Genomic DNA, 15,690 nt, shown 5'->3' with positions numbered 1-15,690 from the left:
AGTCCGTCCATTTGTTTTTCGAGTTTGAGGGCCTTAACGATCACCAAATTGGCTGAAATTTTGCAGAGATGATCTACACAATATTACCTAGATACTAAACGGTGGAGATGAGGAAATTCGATCGAAAAGTGGTGCAAAAATGGAAATCCGCACCAAAAAATTGGTGCGGACGTCCGCAGCTGAGAAAATTCGTATATATATACATATTCTTTGTTCATATAGGATTGTGTTTGTTCTTTATAATCTTGTTTTCTTGTCCCTCAATTAAGAGCAACACCGGCGAGACATGACCAAGTGGAAAAAATTGAATGAGCATGCTTGACGCTTCAGCTACCTTCAATACCTACTTAACAATGGAAAATTCTACAATGAGTTAATGTAAAATTTTACAATGAGTTAATGCATGTCATGTATCAACTCATTGTAGAATTTTGCATTAAGGGTAAGAGTAGGGTGTGTTAATGCATCTCATTTTACAACTTTATGACATAGTTGATGCATGACATGCATTAACACACCCTAGCCTTACCCCTTAAGAGCATCTCCAACAGCTTCCCCATTTTCTCGATTTTCTCTATTTTGAAGAAGATTTTGGGTGTTTTTCTCTAACAGATTATTCCTTAAAACTTTCTTCAAAATGGGAAATGTGAGGAGAGAGAAACTCAAATTCTCCATATTTGCAGCAAACTCTATAATTTTATAGAAGAATTTAGGGAATGATCAAGAAATCTCCAAATTGGGGAATATGTTGGAGTTTGAGAAAAAAAAAATTGCTTGAAACATTGACTTTTCCTTTCCCATTATAGAGAAATTTTGAGGAAACTGTTGGAGATGCTCTAACAATATAACCATTGGTCTCTTCTCAAATTAACTAGAGTGATAAATTACAAAGAGAACTGTGCTTAATTCTCTCTTAGATAGTCTCCAAATTAGATACTTTAGTGTTTTCCTTGGTTAACAATATAACAATTATTAGTGTTTTCCTTGTTCCTATAGGATTGTGTTTGAGTTTTTTTTTTATCAACTATTGTGTTTGAGTTATTTCTTTATAAAACGGCTACTTCTTGTTTTACTTATCCCCTCATCTAAGAGCAACACTGGCGAGACATGACCAGAATAAAAAAATTGAACAAGCACGCTTCAGCTACCTTCAGTAGCTACTTATCAGCATGGCCTGATCTTCTCTTTTTGGTTTTGGACAAGTTGTTGGAACCCATCGACCATGTCCGTTGTGCTGCCGTCTGCAAGCAATGGCAATCTCTTGGAAAAGAATATAATCTTGCGACGCAGCGATGGAGCAGGGTAGCTCCTATGCTCATGATTTCCGGCAGATCATCTACATCGATGTTCAGTGTTTCCGAAGGAAAAAGCTACATTAAAAATGTTCAGCTTCCGAACAAACATAACAGGATTTGTGGCTCTAGCCATGGTTGGTTGGCCATAGTAGACAAAACTAGTCAGGACATAACTCTTGTGAACCCCTTTGCACAAGCAATGGTGCCCATTAATCTCCCTCATTTTAAGGAGAACGTCTCAAAGGTCATCCTTTCTGCCGATCCTGCTTTGAATCCAACAAGTTATATGGTTGTAGCAATCTACAATTCGACAAAGTTAGCTGTTCTTAGAGGAGGAGAGGAAGATTGGAATTGCATCAGACTACCAGACAAACTATTTGACAGTCTTACTGATGTTATAATTTATAAAGGCCAGATCTACGCAGTATCAGTTTGTGGAAAGATTGTGTCAATCAATGTTAACAACTGTGTTATCAACTCTTCACATTCTCAAGAATCACTGGATGTTCGGGTGTTCATGACTCGCAGTAGGAAATTTAGATTTAGGGAATGTGATGAGGCCTATCTCGTGGAATCAACCAAGGGACACCTATGGCACGTACAAAGACGTAACATAGGAGAAACACAATTTGATGGCAGTATACTTTTCGAAGATGGATTTAGGGTAGACGAGGTTGAGTTCAGCGATACAGATGGTTGCATGGTAAAGCATGTTGAGGTAGAAAGCATAGGAGATGAGGCTTTGTTCCTTGGCAAAAATTATTCAGTATCTGTTTCGGCTTCAAAGCTTCCATGGTGCCTGCCAAATTCCATATACTTCACTGGAGATTTGGAATCTGTTATGACAATTTACGATGTAGATCAGTTGGGAACTGCTTGTGCAGCTTGCGATCCAAATTATGGCCAAAAGCCACCCGGACTCTGGATTACGCCACCATTTAAGGGCCTCTGCTAACTCCTAGCTAGTTTATTTACAAGCTGTACTATTATATGACACATTTGTTATGTAGCTAGATATTCATATTTTCTTTGGTGACAAGCTAGGTTTTCATATGTTACAATGAAATTATTGACAGGTAAACTATTGAAGTTTTGGCACTCTCGGTCTTCCTCTTCTTCTGGTGGGAATACCTTTCCCAGATAGACTCTAACTAACAGCTTAGGTGACCTATATATTCCTTGTTCGTATAGGATTGTGTTTGCTCTTGTCCCTCATCTAAGAGCAACATTGGAGAGACATGACCGAATTGAAAAAATTGAACGAGCATGCTTCAGCTACCTTTAATAGCTACGTAACAGCATGGCCTGATCTTCTCTTTATGGTTCTGGACAAGTTGTTGGAACCTATTGATCGACCATGTTCGTTGTGCTGTTGTCTGCAAGCAATGGCAGTCTCTTGCAAAACAATAAAATTTTGCGACGCAGCGCTGGAGCAATGTACTTCCTATGCTCATGACTTCTGCAGGACCCTCTTCAGTGCTGCGCAGTGTCCGAAGAGAAAAGGTACATTAAAAAGTTTCAGCTTCCTTGCAAATCAAAGAGGTTTTGTGGCTCTAGCCATGGTTGGTTGGCCATAGTAGACGAAAGTAGTATGGACATAACTCTAGTGAACCCTTTTGCACAAGCAATGGCGCCCATTCATCTCCCTCATTTGCATGGAGTAGTCCCAAAGGTCATCCTTTCTGCCGATCCTGCTTTGAATCAGACAAGTTATATGGTTGTAGCAATCTACAATTCGGAAAAGTTGGCTGTTCTTAGAGGAGAGGAAGATTGGAGTCACTTCCACATAGGATACGATCTTAGTGATGCTATATTTCATAAACAAAATCTACATGGTATCAGTTAAGGGAAGTATTCTGTCAATGTGTGTTATCTACTCTAGACTTCGGGAATTCAGGCCTCATATAAGTAATCCATTTGATAAGTATCAGGCACATATTGTGGAATCAACCAAGGGAGACCTATGGCACGTACTAACATGTGGAGAGACATTCAAGGTATACAAGGTGGTGTTCAGCGATGCAGATGGTTCAATGGTGAAGCATGTTGAGGTAGAAACTATAGGAGATGAGGCTTTATTCCTTGGCAAAAATAATTCTATCTCTCTTTCTGCTACAAAGCATATACTACACTGGGGATTCGGACACATTTGTTATGAGAATTTTCGATGTAGAGTTGGGAACCGATTCTGCAAAATACTACCCATATCCTTCTTCGTACAGTCAAATTCCACCCGGCCTCTGGATTACACCGCAGTTTAAGGGCCTCTGCTAGCTCTTAGTTCATTTACAAGCTGTTCTGTTATGGTGCTTTTCTTCTGCAACTAGATTTTCATGTCTTACACTACTCTTTTTCAAGAATGTTCCCAAATTATGTGAAATTATATGCAGAGGCACTGTTCTTGTAAGTTCATCAGTAAGATTACAGATGAGAATGAAAACACGAAAGTCATTTTGTTTTAATCTACAGCCTAATACATGAGGTTATGAACCCTCTACTAATGGCTCGACCACTCTGTTTCTTCTTCTATCTCTCATCGCCATTTTCTCCCCATATCTCTGGAAAATATCCGCCAAATCAACCATCCCGGCCTCCCTTAATTTCTTCCCCACCTCCTCAAACATTGCCACCCCTTCCTCATTAGAGTAGTAATGCAAAAACTGGTTATAATTGAATCTAGGTACCTCAAGCCCTCTTTTTGTCGCTCTCTCCACATACTTGGTGGCTTCCAATGACTTCCCTGCCTTAACCAAACCCCCAACGAAAATAGTGTCGAAATTCACAAGCGGATCCTTCCCCTTCCTCCCTCTCTTTCCCATATGCCCCTGCAATAACATGACATATGTGTGCATGTTAGGCTCACGCCCCCTCTTGATCATCTCCCTAAACACTTGCGTCGCTTCCCCTGGCCTTTTCAACCTCAACAGCCCCTTCATCAACCCATGGTACACACTGATATCCGGCTTCTCAATCCCTTCCACAATCCCATAAGCCTCGTTGACTCTCCTCCTCGCCAAAAGACCATAAACCAGTGCCCCCAACGTCAAGCTATCCGCCTCAATCCCTCTCTCGCGCATTTCATCAAACACAACACGTGCATTCTCAACCTTCCCCTTCTTACACATCCACTCAATCACAAGCCTATAACTCGAAAGCCCCAAGTCCCCCATCCTCTTCACCCTCATCATCTGAAACAGCGTCATGGCCTCGACATCCCGATTCGTTTTAAAAAGAGTCTCCATCATCTTCTCAACAGCACCAACACAAGGATCAAACCCTTCATCCACCATCAAGTTCCAAATCTTGGAAGCCTCAACCAGGTCCCCCACATCACAAAACCCATCAATCAAACACTTATAAGTAACCCCATCAACCCCAATCATCTCCTTCAACTTAAACACCACAAACTTAGCCTCCTCCACAAGTCTCAACCCACAAAGACTCTTAACCACCTTGTTCAAAATCTCCTTATCACACTCGATTCCACGACTACTCATGACATGAAAAAACTCCACGCATTTCTTCAACTCTCTAGCCTTAGCAAGAGTTTTCAACGCAATGATGAAGGTGGCATGATTAACCAAACGACGCCGTCCCATCTCATTGATCAACTCCCAGAACAGATCGATGTTCCGGGACTTTCCGACGACGTCGAGCATTTTGTTCAGCGAAACTGCGGTGTGGGCGAAAGTGGGGTTGGCCTGCTGGGTGTACTGGTAGAAGAGATAGACGGGACGCCATGAGAGAGGGAAGTTGTTGCAGACTTGGAGGAAGAACTCGTGGGTGAGGTTGAAGCTGAGTGAGTTGAGATTGGAGTGGAGGCGCGGCTCCGGCGAGTTCTGTTGTTGGTAGAGGATGGTACAGACGCGGAGGAGGTGGGCCGGGTCGACTGGGGACGGTGGGTTGGCGAGTCGGGGAGGAGTCGACTCGGTTGTGAGGAAGCGGAGGAGGAGGTTTTGCAGGGGTTTTGTGAGGGTTTGTCTTTGTCTCGCTATCATTTTGCATTCTGACTTGTGTAATTAGCTATTTATATGGAAAAATGAAATGCCTTTCTTACCCAAAATCTTGTGAATTGTATACAATTTATTTGAAAATGCCTTCACTATTTCTTAACCATGATCCATGAAAATATGAATAATGGTATGGTACCAAGGGAAACACTTGCGTTTCCTATACTTTCATTAGTTTATACGCATAGATCTTACTCGTGTTTATGAAAATGTTGTGTACAATAAATCGTGTCAAAATGTTATGCAATCATTTGGTGTGATAAAGTTAGTCAAGCTGTCTACTATGACACCGTTATGTTTAGAGTTTGAGTTCCAACTCCCACAAGTTTATAGCCAACATGTTTAAATGGTTTTTTGGTTTATGCATCTGTGGCGAAAGTGTAGTTTGGCTTTTGTTAGAAGACTCTCGTGGATCTCGGTTCGGATACTGATAGTGTGTTACTAAATTGGTAACTTAACTGAGATGACTTGTTTACTCTAAACTCTAAAGTCACATTGAGGCATCATATCAGTCTTTACATCTATTATATTTGGATGAAACTTGCTTTCTTATTCAACTCTCTCACACCAAAATTAATCTTTTTGGCCAATGAAGAAATGAAATAGATATCTCTATAATTTCGTGTAGTGATTAAATGAAAATATGAAAATGGAAAAAGATTAAAGTTTTCAAAAACCTCAAAAATGGCTCCGATAGAAGGGCAAGTATTCAAAGGGCTCTCCTGTCACACAAAGTCACAAATTGCGCCCTTCCTCTTTAAAAAATAAGAAGGGACGGTCCGGATCCGGTCATGGTCACCCCGCGACTTGCTCGAACTTTAACGCCGGGTCGTTTTCTTATTTAAGGCCACCCTCAAACTCCTCCTCTATTTCAGTTGTACCTATTGATCACATCGTCTTCCTCCTCCAATTAAACCCCCTACACCCCGCACTCATTTCCTCTCTGATCATCTTCTTTCCTCTGCAACGATGTCGTCGCCCGAGAAGGAGAGAGAGACCCAGGTTTACATGGCCAAGCTCGCCGAGCAGGCTGAACGCTACGAAGGTCACTCATTCACACTCTGATCTAGTATTCGTCTTCTGATTTATGTTTGTGTTTGTCAAAACTGTCATATATTTCTTCATTGATGTTGTTGAGAGCTTCAGCATTATACATATCTGATACTACAGTGTTAGAGACGTAGGCTAGGGTCTGAAGTTGATTAGGGTTTGAAGTCTAAACTGATATAAGGAGAACTGAATCTGCTGAATAATAATTTCTTAAAAGTACGTAGTGATCGGAAACGAGTCATTGACTATTGTTTGTATTTGATTAATGGGGCAGAAATGGTAGAGTGTATGAAGAAAGTTGCGAAACTTGATCTTGAGCTGACTGTGGAGGAGAGGAATCTTCTGTCTGTGGGATACAAAAATGTGATAGGTGCTCGAAGGGCCTCGTGGCGCATTATGTCTTCGATTGAGCAAAAGGAAGAGTCTAAGGGGAATGAGCACAATGTCAAACTGATCAAGAGTTACCGCCAGAAGGTGGAGGAGGAACTCTCCAAGATTTGCAGTGACATTCTCACTATCATTGACAAGCACCTCATTCCCTCTTCCAGCTCCGGAGAGGCCACTGTTTTCTATTACAAGATGTGAGTCACTTATCTAACCATCTCAATCAAACAGAAGATAAACATTACGCGTTCGATCTGTTGTTCTGTGATACTATTTGGAATCAATAGTGTTGTTCAGACTAATGGGTTATAGCATTCGTGTTTTAGGAAAGGTGACTATTACCGGTACCTTGCTGAGTTCAAGACTGAACAGGACAGAAAAGAGGCAGCTGAACAGTCACTCAAGGGATATGAGGCATGTTAACTCCACCACTCTTATATGAATGCTTCATCAAAACTAACATATATGTCACTCTTTGACCTAACTATGACTTGGTGGGCTCTCCCATGTCAGGCTGCTTCAGCCACTGCAAACACAGATCTACCATCGACCCACCCAATCCGTCTTGGTCTAGCTCTCAACTTTTCTGTCTTCTACTATGAGATTATGAATTCTCCTGAGAGGTATATTATTACGTGACGTATGTTGCCATCTTTTCTTGTTCTTCGTCTGATCGAATAGTTAGTTCCTGATATGATGTTTGTTATTGTAACCTTTAGGGCTTGTCATTTGGCTAAACAAGCTTTTGATGAGGCAATTGCAGAGTTGGACACCTTGAGTGAGGAGTCATACAAGGACAGCACCCTTATCATGCAATTGTTGAGAGACAACCTCACTCTCTGGACCTCTGATTTGCCTGAAGATGGAGGTATAGTCTAGTGCATGTAGTTGGTAACCAGAAACAAAGATTAGCCTTTCCTTCTTTCCTAATTCTCATCCATTTTAAACTTCTTGTACGATCGAGGAAGACTCTTCTCTCTATCAGCTGTGAAACATAAATCAGATTCCAGATATATAGAAGAGACTTGTGACATGTAAATACTTTTGTACAGGTGATGACAATTTTAAAGCCGAAGAAAGCAAATCTACCGAGCCTAATTCTGCTGCGGTATGTTCTTAACCTTTCTCTTGAAGGGTTTTGCTAATACTTATTACCCTTCACCAACCCCTAAACATGTTGGTATTTGCAGACTTGATGTTGAGGACTTGAGGTACCTGAATTAGCCCGGTACACGCCAATCCGACTTTGGCAAGAGGCGACCTTCCTTTAAGCTTTTTCTCACTCCGTTTTCACGAGGGGATTGACTGAAGGACGTAGACATTTCATTTTATGATATATATTCATCCTTTTAGCTACCAAAGGAGATAGGATTTTGATCAATTGTCTGCAGTTGCACTTTGTTTTTTGATATACTATCAGTTGTTTGTTTTCGCTTTATGCTCTCTTTTATGTAAACTTATGTTAAGTAATGGATGCTATGGATTTCTTGTTTGTCACCTCTTCTAGCGCGCCATCCCCAAGGTTCATACACTTACAAGTTGATTTGAAAGAACTTGTGCCAAATACTTTCTTCCACTATCTTAAGAAGTAGCCAAAAGTAGTTATTCGAAAATTCTTCTACTCACCAAAGTGCAAATGAACCGAGCAACTAATATGCAATATTTTGATCCAGTACGTCATCCATGTCATATTATCATACATATATACTAATCCATTAACAAAATTGAAACCTAAAAAACTAATTCTATATGGTACCGACACAGGAGGTGTGAACCTAAGGTCGAAGAAGAAAATGTCTGTTTTTGCTAAGATAGAAGCTCGATTTCATTAGTTAAGAAGTTAGATTCGTTAGTTGATGATCGTAGACACCATAGGATTTGTATGATTCTGGTTCGAGTTTTGATGAATGCTGGTATAATTTTGAAACCGGAATTTTTTAATTGCAGCTCAAATTTGAGCAAGTTTCCGAGAAGATGCAAGTGAACCGAGCAACTAATATGCAATATTTTGATCCAGTCATCCACGTCACACTATCATACATATATACTAATCCGTTAACAAAATTGAAACCCAAAAAAACTAATTCTATATGGTACCGACACAGAAAGTGTGGACCTAAGGTCGAAGAAGAAAATGTCTGTTTTTGCTAAGATAGAAGCTCGATTTCATTAGTTAAGAAGTTAGATTCGTTAGTTGATGATCGTAGACACCAAAGAATTTGTATGATTCTGGTTTGAGTTTTGATGAATGCTGGTATAATTTTTTAATTACAACTCAAATTTGAGCAAGTTTTCGAGAACTTGGAGCCAAGGTGCAAGTGAACAGAGCAACGAATATGCAATATTTTGATCCAGTCATCCACGTCACACTATATACATATATACTAATCCGTTAACAAAATTGAAACCCAAAAAACTAATTCTATACGGTACCGACACAGAAAGTGTGGACCTAAGGTCGAAGAAGAAAATGTCTGTTTTTACTAAGAGAGGCTCGATTTCTTTAGTTAAGAAGTTAGATTCGTTAGTTGATAATCGTAGACACCATAGGATTTGTATGATTCTGGTTCGAGTTTTGATGAATGTTGGTATAATTTTGAAACCGGAATTTTTTAATTGTAGCTCAAATTTGAGCAAGTTTTCGAGAACTTGGAGCCAAGATGCAAGTGAACCGAGCAACTAATATGCAATATTTTGATCCAGTCATCCACGTCACACTATCATACATATATACTATTCCGTTAACAAAATTGAAACAAAAAAAACTAATTCTATATGGTACCGACACAGGAGGTGTGGACCTAAGGTCGAAGAAGAAAATGTTTGTTTTTACTAAGATAGAAGCTCAATTTCATTAGTTAAGAAGTTAGATTCGTTAGTTGATGATCGTAGACAATATAGGATTTGTATGATTCTAGTTCGAGTTTTGATGAATGCTGGTATAATTTTGAAACCGGAATTTTTTAATTGCAGCTCAAATGTGAGCAAGTTTTCAAGAACTTGGAGCCAAGGTGCAAGTGAACCGAGCAACTAATATGCAATATTTTAATCTAGTCATCCACGTCACATTATCATACATATATACTAATCCGTTAACAAAATTGAAACCCAAAAAAACTAATTCTATATGGTACCGACACAGGAGGTGTGGACCTAAGGTTGAAGAAGAAAATGTCTGTTTTTGCTAAGATAGAAGCCTGATTTCATTAGTTAAGAAGTTAGATTCGTTAGTTGATGATCGTAGACACCATACGATTTGTATGATTCTGGTTTGAGTTTTGATGAATGCTGGTATAATTTTGAAACCAGAATTTTTAATTGCAGCTCAAATTTGAGCAAGTTTTCGAGAACTTGGAGCCGTTGGCATGGGTTTGCCTGAAGCTCGTGGTGTTCAGGTGACCGCGATTAGAGATTTTTGCTTTGAGAGGTTGACTCAATGGATCTCTGGCGCCCTCATTATCCATCGTGACAATGGATCAGGGAAGACCAGGTGCATTGATGCAGTCATTACCCAGCTCCATGCTCTAACGGCATTAGATCAGGTTGCTGAGCATTGCACCTTAGCCATTGTGGAGATAGATCTCCTATATGTTGTCACTCCCGGTCGCCTATTCTCTGCCATTGCCACCGAGATGGGCATACATATAGGAGATGGAGATGATGGAGCGTTCCACGCCGTTCAAGCACATGTTTCCTGCCAGACACAGAGCTACATGATGTAAGCAAATTCTTACTGAGTTTTATCCTCTACGCATGCATATGTTGATTTAGAAGGTTCTATTACATGATTGTACGTAGTAGCAGATCATATGGACAAGTGCCTCCAGGATGAGGCATGGATTGTCGAGTTTGGCAAGCTCATCGACTTGACAGACATGGTTGAGCTCACATTGATTGGTAAGCACTAAAACTGGAAAACATATGAATTATAGTTTATCATTGTTTCATGTGCGTGAGCTTTTAGGTTCGAAACTGTACAAGTTTATCTTGATGTATTGTTTGCAGACGTTGCAATTGGAGAACTTTCTTTTCTTTTAGATGAGTAAAGCTAGAAGCAAGCCCGGACTTGATAGGAGTCCTAGGAGCCCATCGACTCAGGGCCCAAAGATCTTAGGGGCCCTAAAAGAAAAAAATAAAGCTCATTTTATGATCAAATATAGTTAAATAATTAATGGAAATGACAATTAATGTCACAGCTCCATTTCTAAACACAATTAGAGGAAAATAATGGTACTGACTGTAATTAAGGGGCCAAAACAAGAGGATCAAACATGTTCTTATCGTAATTAGTGTTAACATTTAATTTAATTTCTACTCGAAATTGTACCCAAAACAAAATAAGGTAAGTTTTTTTGAAAAAAAAGAAAAAGAAAAGGTAAGAGCTTAAAATAGGTTTCATAATGTAAATAAAATTCTTAAAATATAATCATCAGAACATTTTGGATATGATGTTCTATAATTAGATTTTGAGTTCATAGTTTCAGTTTCTGAAATATCTTCATATATATATATAATTAAAAAATTTAGAATTAAACTATAATTTAAAGGGCCAGCTTTGAAATTTCGACTCAGACCTCAAAATCTCAGATCCGGGCCTGGCTAGAAGTGCAGTTGAAAATTTTGATAATGGTAATGGTAATGCAGGTACTCGTTGGAATGTGGATGAGTTTGACATGAACATTCTTACCGAGCACTTGCGTATTCTACCATACATGGAAAACCAAATTTTTGAGATCGTCAACGACATGCTCAGAGGCTGACATACATCCTCCAGACATTGGGCCTTTAGGAGCATGTGTGGCTAGGTTCATTGCTTTCCTCACATACGCAAGTATAATGTTGATTTTATAGGAGCAACAAAGCAACTTAAATAAAGGCATTCTTAAATACCAGCTCTTACAATTACAGAACATAACTTATCCAAGTAATGAATTTAACACAAGTACATAAGTAGAACACTAGAACATAAGCTGTCGTCAGTTATAAATTCATCTGGGATAAACCATTTCCCTATAACCGTTTCCTCTTTTGATACCTGCAATAAACCAGTGAGAGACTTGTTAGAACTCCAAATTAGAATTCTCAAAACGATTGGAGAGAGAAGAATTAGTACCTAAAATGCTCAACAAAAGCCTTATCACGATTTTCAATCACATGTTCACATAATCTATGATATGTTCTGTAAATGCTTGAAAAATTAATATTTTTCTCTTCTATTTATTAGTATGGCAATTGAACGATTTGGAATTCAACTTGGAGAGCCACTGGTTCATGGCGAAAACATGGTAATAATTTTTCTTACATATTATGATTTATTTTACGCATATAATAAATTTTTCCTATTATAAATTTTTTTTTTTACATTACTAAATCATTTTCCAAACTTACAGGTTCCAATACCAGTACAAGTGATGGATGAAGTTCTCAACAAAGTGCAAGAGGACAAAGCTATACACCATAACAAACAAACATCCTCGCAGGTAAACTACAAGAAAAGGGAGTCTATAACAGAAAATTCTATATAACAGCTCTTTGATTCTTAGGATCAAAAGCTCTACACCAGCCCTATAACTCACTATACGAGAATAGTAAAACTGCACTGTAAAAGCATCCTACAGTAACAAAACAAAACATTTGGATTCTGTATTGTACAATCACTATTGATCTTATATATGTGTCGGTGTGAACCATATCATCCTATGATTTTGTGCCCCATCAGATGCTAACAAAACAAAAGCAAGCTAATGGTTTTCTATGTTGGGACACGTAGCCTTACTAGCTAGGTATACGAATAAACTAGGGCTCTTCTTAATAATTAAGTTTAACGGGAAAATTGAAGAACAAAACCAATCAACAACCTTAGAATCTTCATCCATGCCTCGGTTTTATTTTCATTGAAATGCCAGTCACTACATTAACGGGGAACCAACTCTTCTTCTGGTGGGAATTACGTACCCACTAGAATCACCAAAAAATCTATGCTTTTAAGTAGAGCTAGCTATCCCTTTACATGTGTTGTATAAGGACTATCACAACTTGCAAGTCATTCACTTTTAGGTACCTCGTCTACTTGGACTGATTTCAAAATTAGTAGTCGGACAAATCTGATTGGCAAAACTGGTTCAAACAACAACCTTTCTAGCTAAGGCTAAGGCTTTACTTCTTTCCCCTTTTTTTTTTTTTTTCTTTTTACAGGTGCTCGATTTAGTCATACTGAAATTTGTCAATGAAAATAAATGGAATGCAACAGCTACTGAGATTATAGAAGAATATAACACCATATGTGCAGCAAAACAGATGGCGGCAAAAAACCTGAGTCAAGTTAAATCAATCTGCAGCAGACTCAATTCTAATGTAAGTATTGATCTTTAAGATGTCCATTAAAACTTTGGTGAAGACACCAACTCCAGATACCGAACCAAAATGTATAGCTTTTAATAAAAAGATTACTTGGTCCAAAACTCAAAATACTGACTTGCAAAAATTACTTGATGCAGATTCTATGCTTAACTTCTGTTTGGAAAACATTTAGGCTCTTAACTGAACAGAAACTTAAGCCAAGTTAGACTAGAACTGAACTAAACGTAAGAACAAAGTTTAATATAAACACAAATAGATGTTAGGATTACCTTTGAATCCCAAAAATACTTCTGAAACTAGTACTTCTTCCTAATCATGTATTCTCTTCTGCCATCTCTTCCCTTTACTCTTCTTACCTCTATATTTTCATTCTAACAGTCCTATCTCTGTTCATATATCCATTTCCACCAACTCAAGATATGTCTTACTCTATAAACGTACTCTAACTTGTGTTCAAATAAGTTTAAATGCTGACATTCAAATAAGATTCCATATGTCCTATATATCTAATAAAAAGTTAATAAAGCATGTTAACAAATAAATGTTTTTTATTTTTACAGGGTGGAATAGTCTGGAGGCGAAATGCAATTACCATACCTCAAATTTCTTACATCCTAGACCTCAAGCTCATTGCCGTGGTGGAGGCTGAGTTAGAGATCCTTGAGCCAGAGGCTAACTGAAAGTTATGTCAATAGTGCATCGATTAGGATCATGATATGGTATTGGACAATACGAAAGACAAACTAAATGCAATTTTGTTTTGTTGGCCACGGACTACTACCACCGCTCCTTTTGTTCCAGTTTGGTTTCTCCGCTGTCTCGTCATGTTTTGTTGACTTTGTCTATTTCCCATTTTCCCCTGGTAATTATTTTTATTTCAATTTTATCATTTTCCCAAATTTTATCTTGCCCCCATACACATCTCATGTAGCCAGATGTGTCCCGAAAATAGGCTTTGTAATTGGTCCGGTTTCGAGTCGGTCTGGTCTGATCCGATCTTAATAAGGCGATTTGGATTGGATTCTAATTATTAAAATACAGTTTTTACTGTATCCGATCTATTTAAAGAAGTTTGGATTCATACCGGATCTTAAAAAACTGCAAAAATTTGAATAACAGCTTGATTGAACTAGATCTATTGTAGGCCGTTAGATTGTTAGGGTAATGAAAAGATAAAACATAAAACGGGGAGTTGCAATAGTTTGCTATTGTTGAGACTTGCAATAGTTTACTTTATATTTGTCAATACCTTGCTAAGTTTGAAAATTTGAATTGCTATTAATGCTTAATGTTATTATTCTTTTTTATCAGGTAAATTACAACTGCATGAGTCGAATGCACAACCTTCCACTTATTAGACTAAATAGTACTGAGCATGCTTAATGTTATTTTGTGTCCAAGTTTGTATGAATTTTTGGAAACTTGGAATATTAGAAATATGTATTTTTTTAACATGGAATTAAATGGTATGAGTTGACAAAGTTGTATGAAAATTTCGAAATGGTAGGCTTTTGCCTTTGCTAAAAGTGACGTGTTTACATATCAAAGATGTGGTATTTCAAGTCTTCAACGTCTTATACAAGACGGAAATTAGTTTGATAACGTAGGGGTAATAACTTTATAGAATGGAGATGGAGAAGGGGGAAGATACTTTATCCCTCTGAGTTATTGGAATTTAAAATTACTAAACTTTGAAAACTTACTTGTTAGTTTGCCAAATAAACTGCGTTTATATGAGCTGCTTTGCAATTTTCATGCTTAATTTCACGTGCGTGCGGTGAAGTTGCTCGCGTAATTTCATTCCAATTCGTCGCACGATAATTTCATGAAAAATAAAGCATATTGTTAGTCATATAAACCATATATAATATATATAAATAAACAATAAAACTAATTGAAGATTAAACTAATTTCCGGTCGGAGATATGGCCGGAAATTGCGGTCGGAGTCGGCAGTGGGACGGCCGGGAAGTGGCGGCCGGCGAGTGACAGTGGAGCTGAGGAGGGCTTGAGGTTTTTTCGGAGAAGAATCAGTTAGGGTCTTTTCTTGATTATTAGCTCAGGGTTTGAATAAAGTGCACGATAATGTGTTTAAGGGTGAATTATTGAGAGAATAAGAAATAACAAGAGAATAGAGAATCGTGAAACAGATATATCTTATTCATTGATAGGTGCCTTTTATATAGGAGATTATAGAGTACCATTCCGCTATAGAGAAGGAAAATTTAATCATATTCTCTGTAAACCTATCGCTATGCGAAATATAGATTCATTATCCTAGTAGCATTAGGCAAAGCACACATAACGAAATATCCTAAAACACATGAATGTATGTATATGCAAACTTGATGTTGAGGTACCTGATGATGAAATCGCCTGGCACGCAATACTGAAAAATAGCACTTAGGTGATGGAATTAAAAAATTCTGTCTCCTAAGTGGTACTTTAGCGACGGAATTTTCTACTTAAGCGACGAAATTTTCTACTTAAGCGACAAAACAGTTTCCGTCTCCTAAGTTATTCTTAGGAGACGAAATATTTCGATTTTGTCTCCTAAGAACGACTTAGGCAACGATATTTCATTCCGTAGTG

The 15,690-nt window shown here is 38.2% G+C and overlaps 3 protein-coding genes across 3 annotated transcripts; 2 read left to right on the top strand and 1 right to left on the bottom strand.

Moving 5' to 3' along the window:
* Positions 1 to 1,107: 1,107 nt before the first annotated feature.
* LOC101314748 (putative F-box protein At3g25750-like) lies at positions 1,108 to 2,250 on the top strand. Its single transcript, XM_004298335.1, has one exon. It carries the CDS (start codon positions 1,108 to 1,110, stop codon positions 2,248 to 2,250), a length of 1,143 nt encoding a protein of 380 aa, XP_004298383.1.
* Positions 2,251 to 3,642: 1,392 nt separating this feature from the next.
* LOC101314460 (putative pentatricopeptide repeat-containing protein At1g26500-like) lies at positions 3,643 to 5,293 on the bottom strand. Its single transcript, XM_004298334.1, has one exon. The coding sequence runs from the start codon at positions 5,291 to 5,293 to the stop codon at positions 3,779 to 3,781; it is 1,515 nt and encodes a 504-aa protein (XP_004298382.1). The 3' UTR covers positions 3,643 to 3,778.
* Positions 5,294 to 6,274: 981 nt separating this feature from the next.
* LOC101314177 (14-3-3-like protein GF14 iota-like) lies at positions 6,275 to 9,409 on the top strand. The gene is made up of 7 exons (XM_004298333.1): positions 6,275 to 6,350; positions 6,630 to 6,936; positions 7,066 to 7,153; positions 7,253 to 7,362; positions 7,459 to 7,607; positions 7,792 to 7,847; positions 9,362 to 9,409. The coding sequence occupies exons 1-7, from the start codon at positions 6,275 to 6,277 to the stop codon at positions 9,407 to 9,409; spliced, it is 834 nt and encodes a 277-aa protein (XP_004298381.1).
* The last annotated feature ends 6,281 nt before the right edge of the window (positions 9,410 to 15,690 follow it).

This window comes from Fragaria vesca, linkage group LG4 (assembly GCF_000184155.1).
Source record: "Fragaria vesca subsp. vesca linkage group LG4, FraVesHawaii_1.0, whole genome shotgun sequence".
NCBI classification, from domain to species: domain Eukaryota; kingdom Viridiplantae; phylum Streptophyta; class Magnoliopsida; order Rosales; family Rosaceae; genus Fragaria; species Fragaria vesca.
The sequence above is the reverse complement of the archived record's forward strand: the minus strand, read 5'-3'. Positions and strand labels throughout refer to the sequence as shown.

Coding starts and splice junctions, on each gene's coding strand:
- LOC101314460 (XM_004298334.1), bottom strand. CDS start 5,293: ATGATAGCGAGACAAAGACAAACCCTCACAAAACCCCTGCAAAACCTC.
- LOC101314177 (XM_004298333.1), top strand. CDS start 6,275: ATGTCGTCGCCCGAGAAGGAGAGAGAGACCCAGGTTTACATGGCCAAG. Junction 7,363..7,458: donor ATTATGAATTCTCCTGAGAG/GTATATTATTAC, acceptor TGTAACCTTTAG/GGCTTGTCATTTGGCTAAAC. Junction 7,848..9,361: donor CCGAGCCTAATTCTGCTGCG/GTATGTTCTTAA, acceptor TTTTAATTGTAG/CTCAAATTTGAGCAAGTTTT.
- LOC101314748 (XM_004298335.1), top strand. CDS start 1,108: ATGACCAGAATAAAAAAATTGAACAAGCACGCTTCAGCTACCTTCAGT.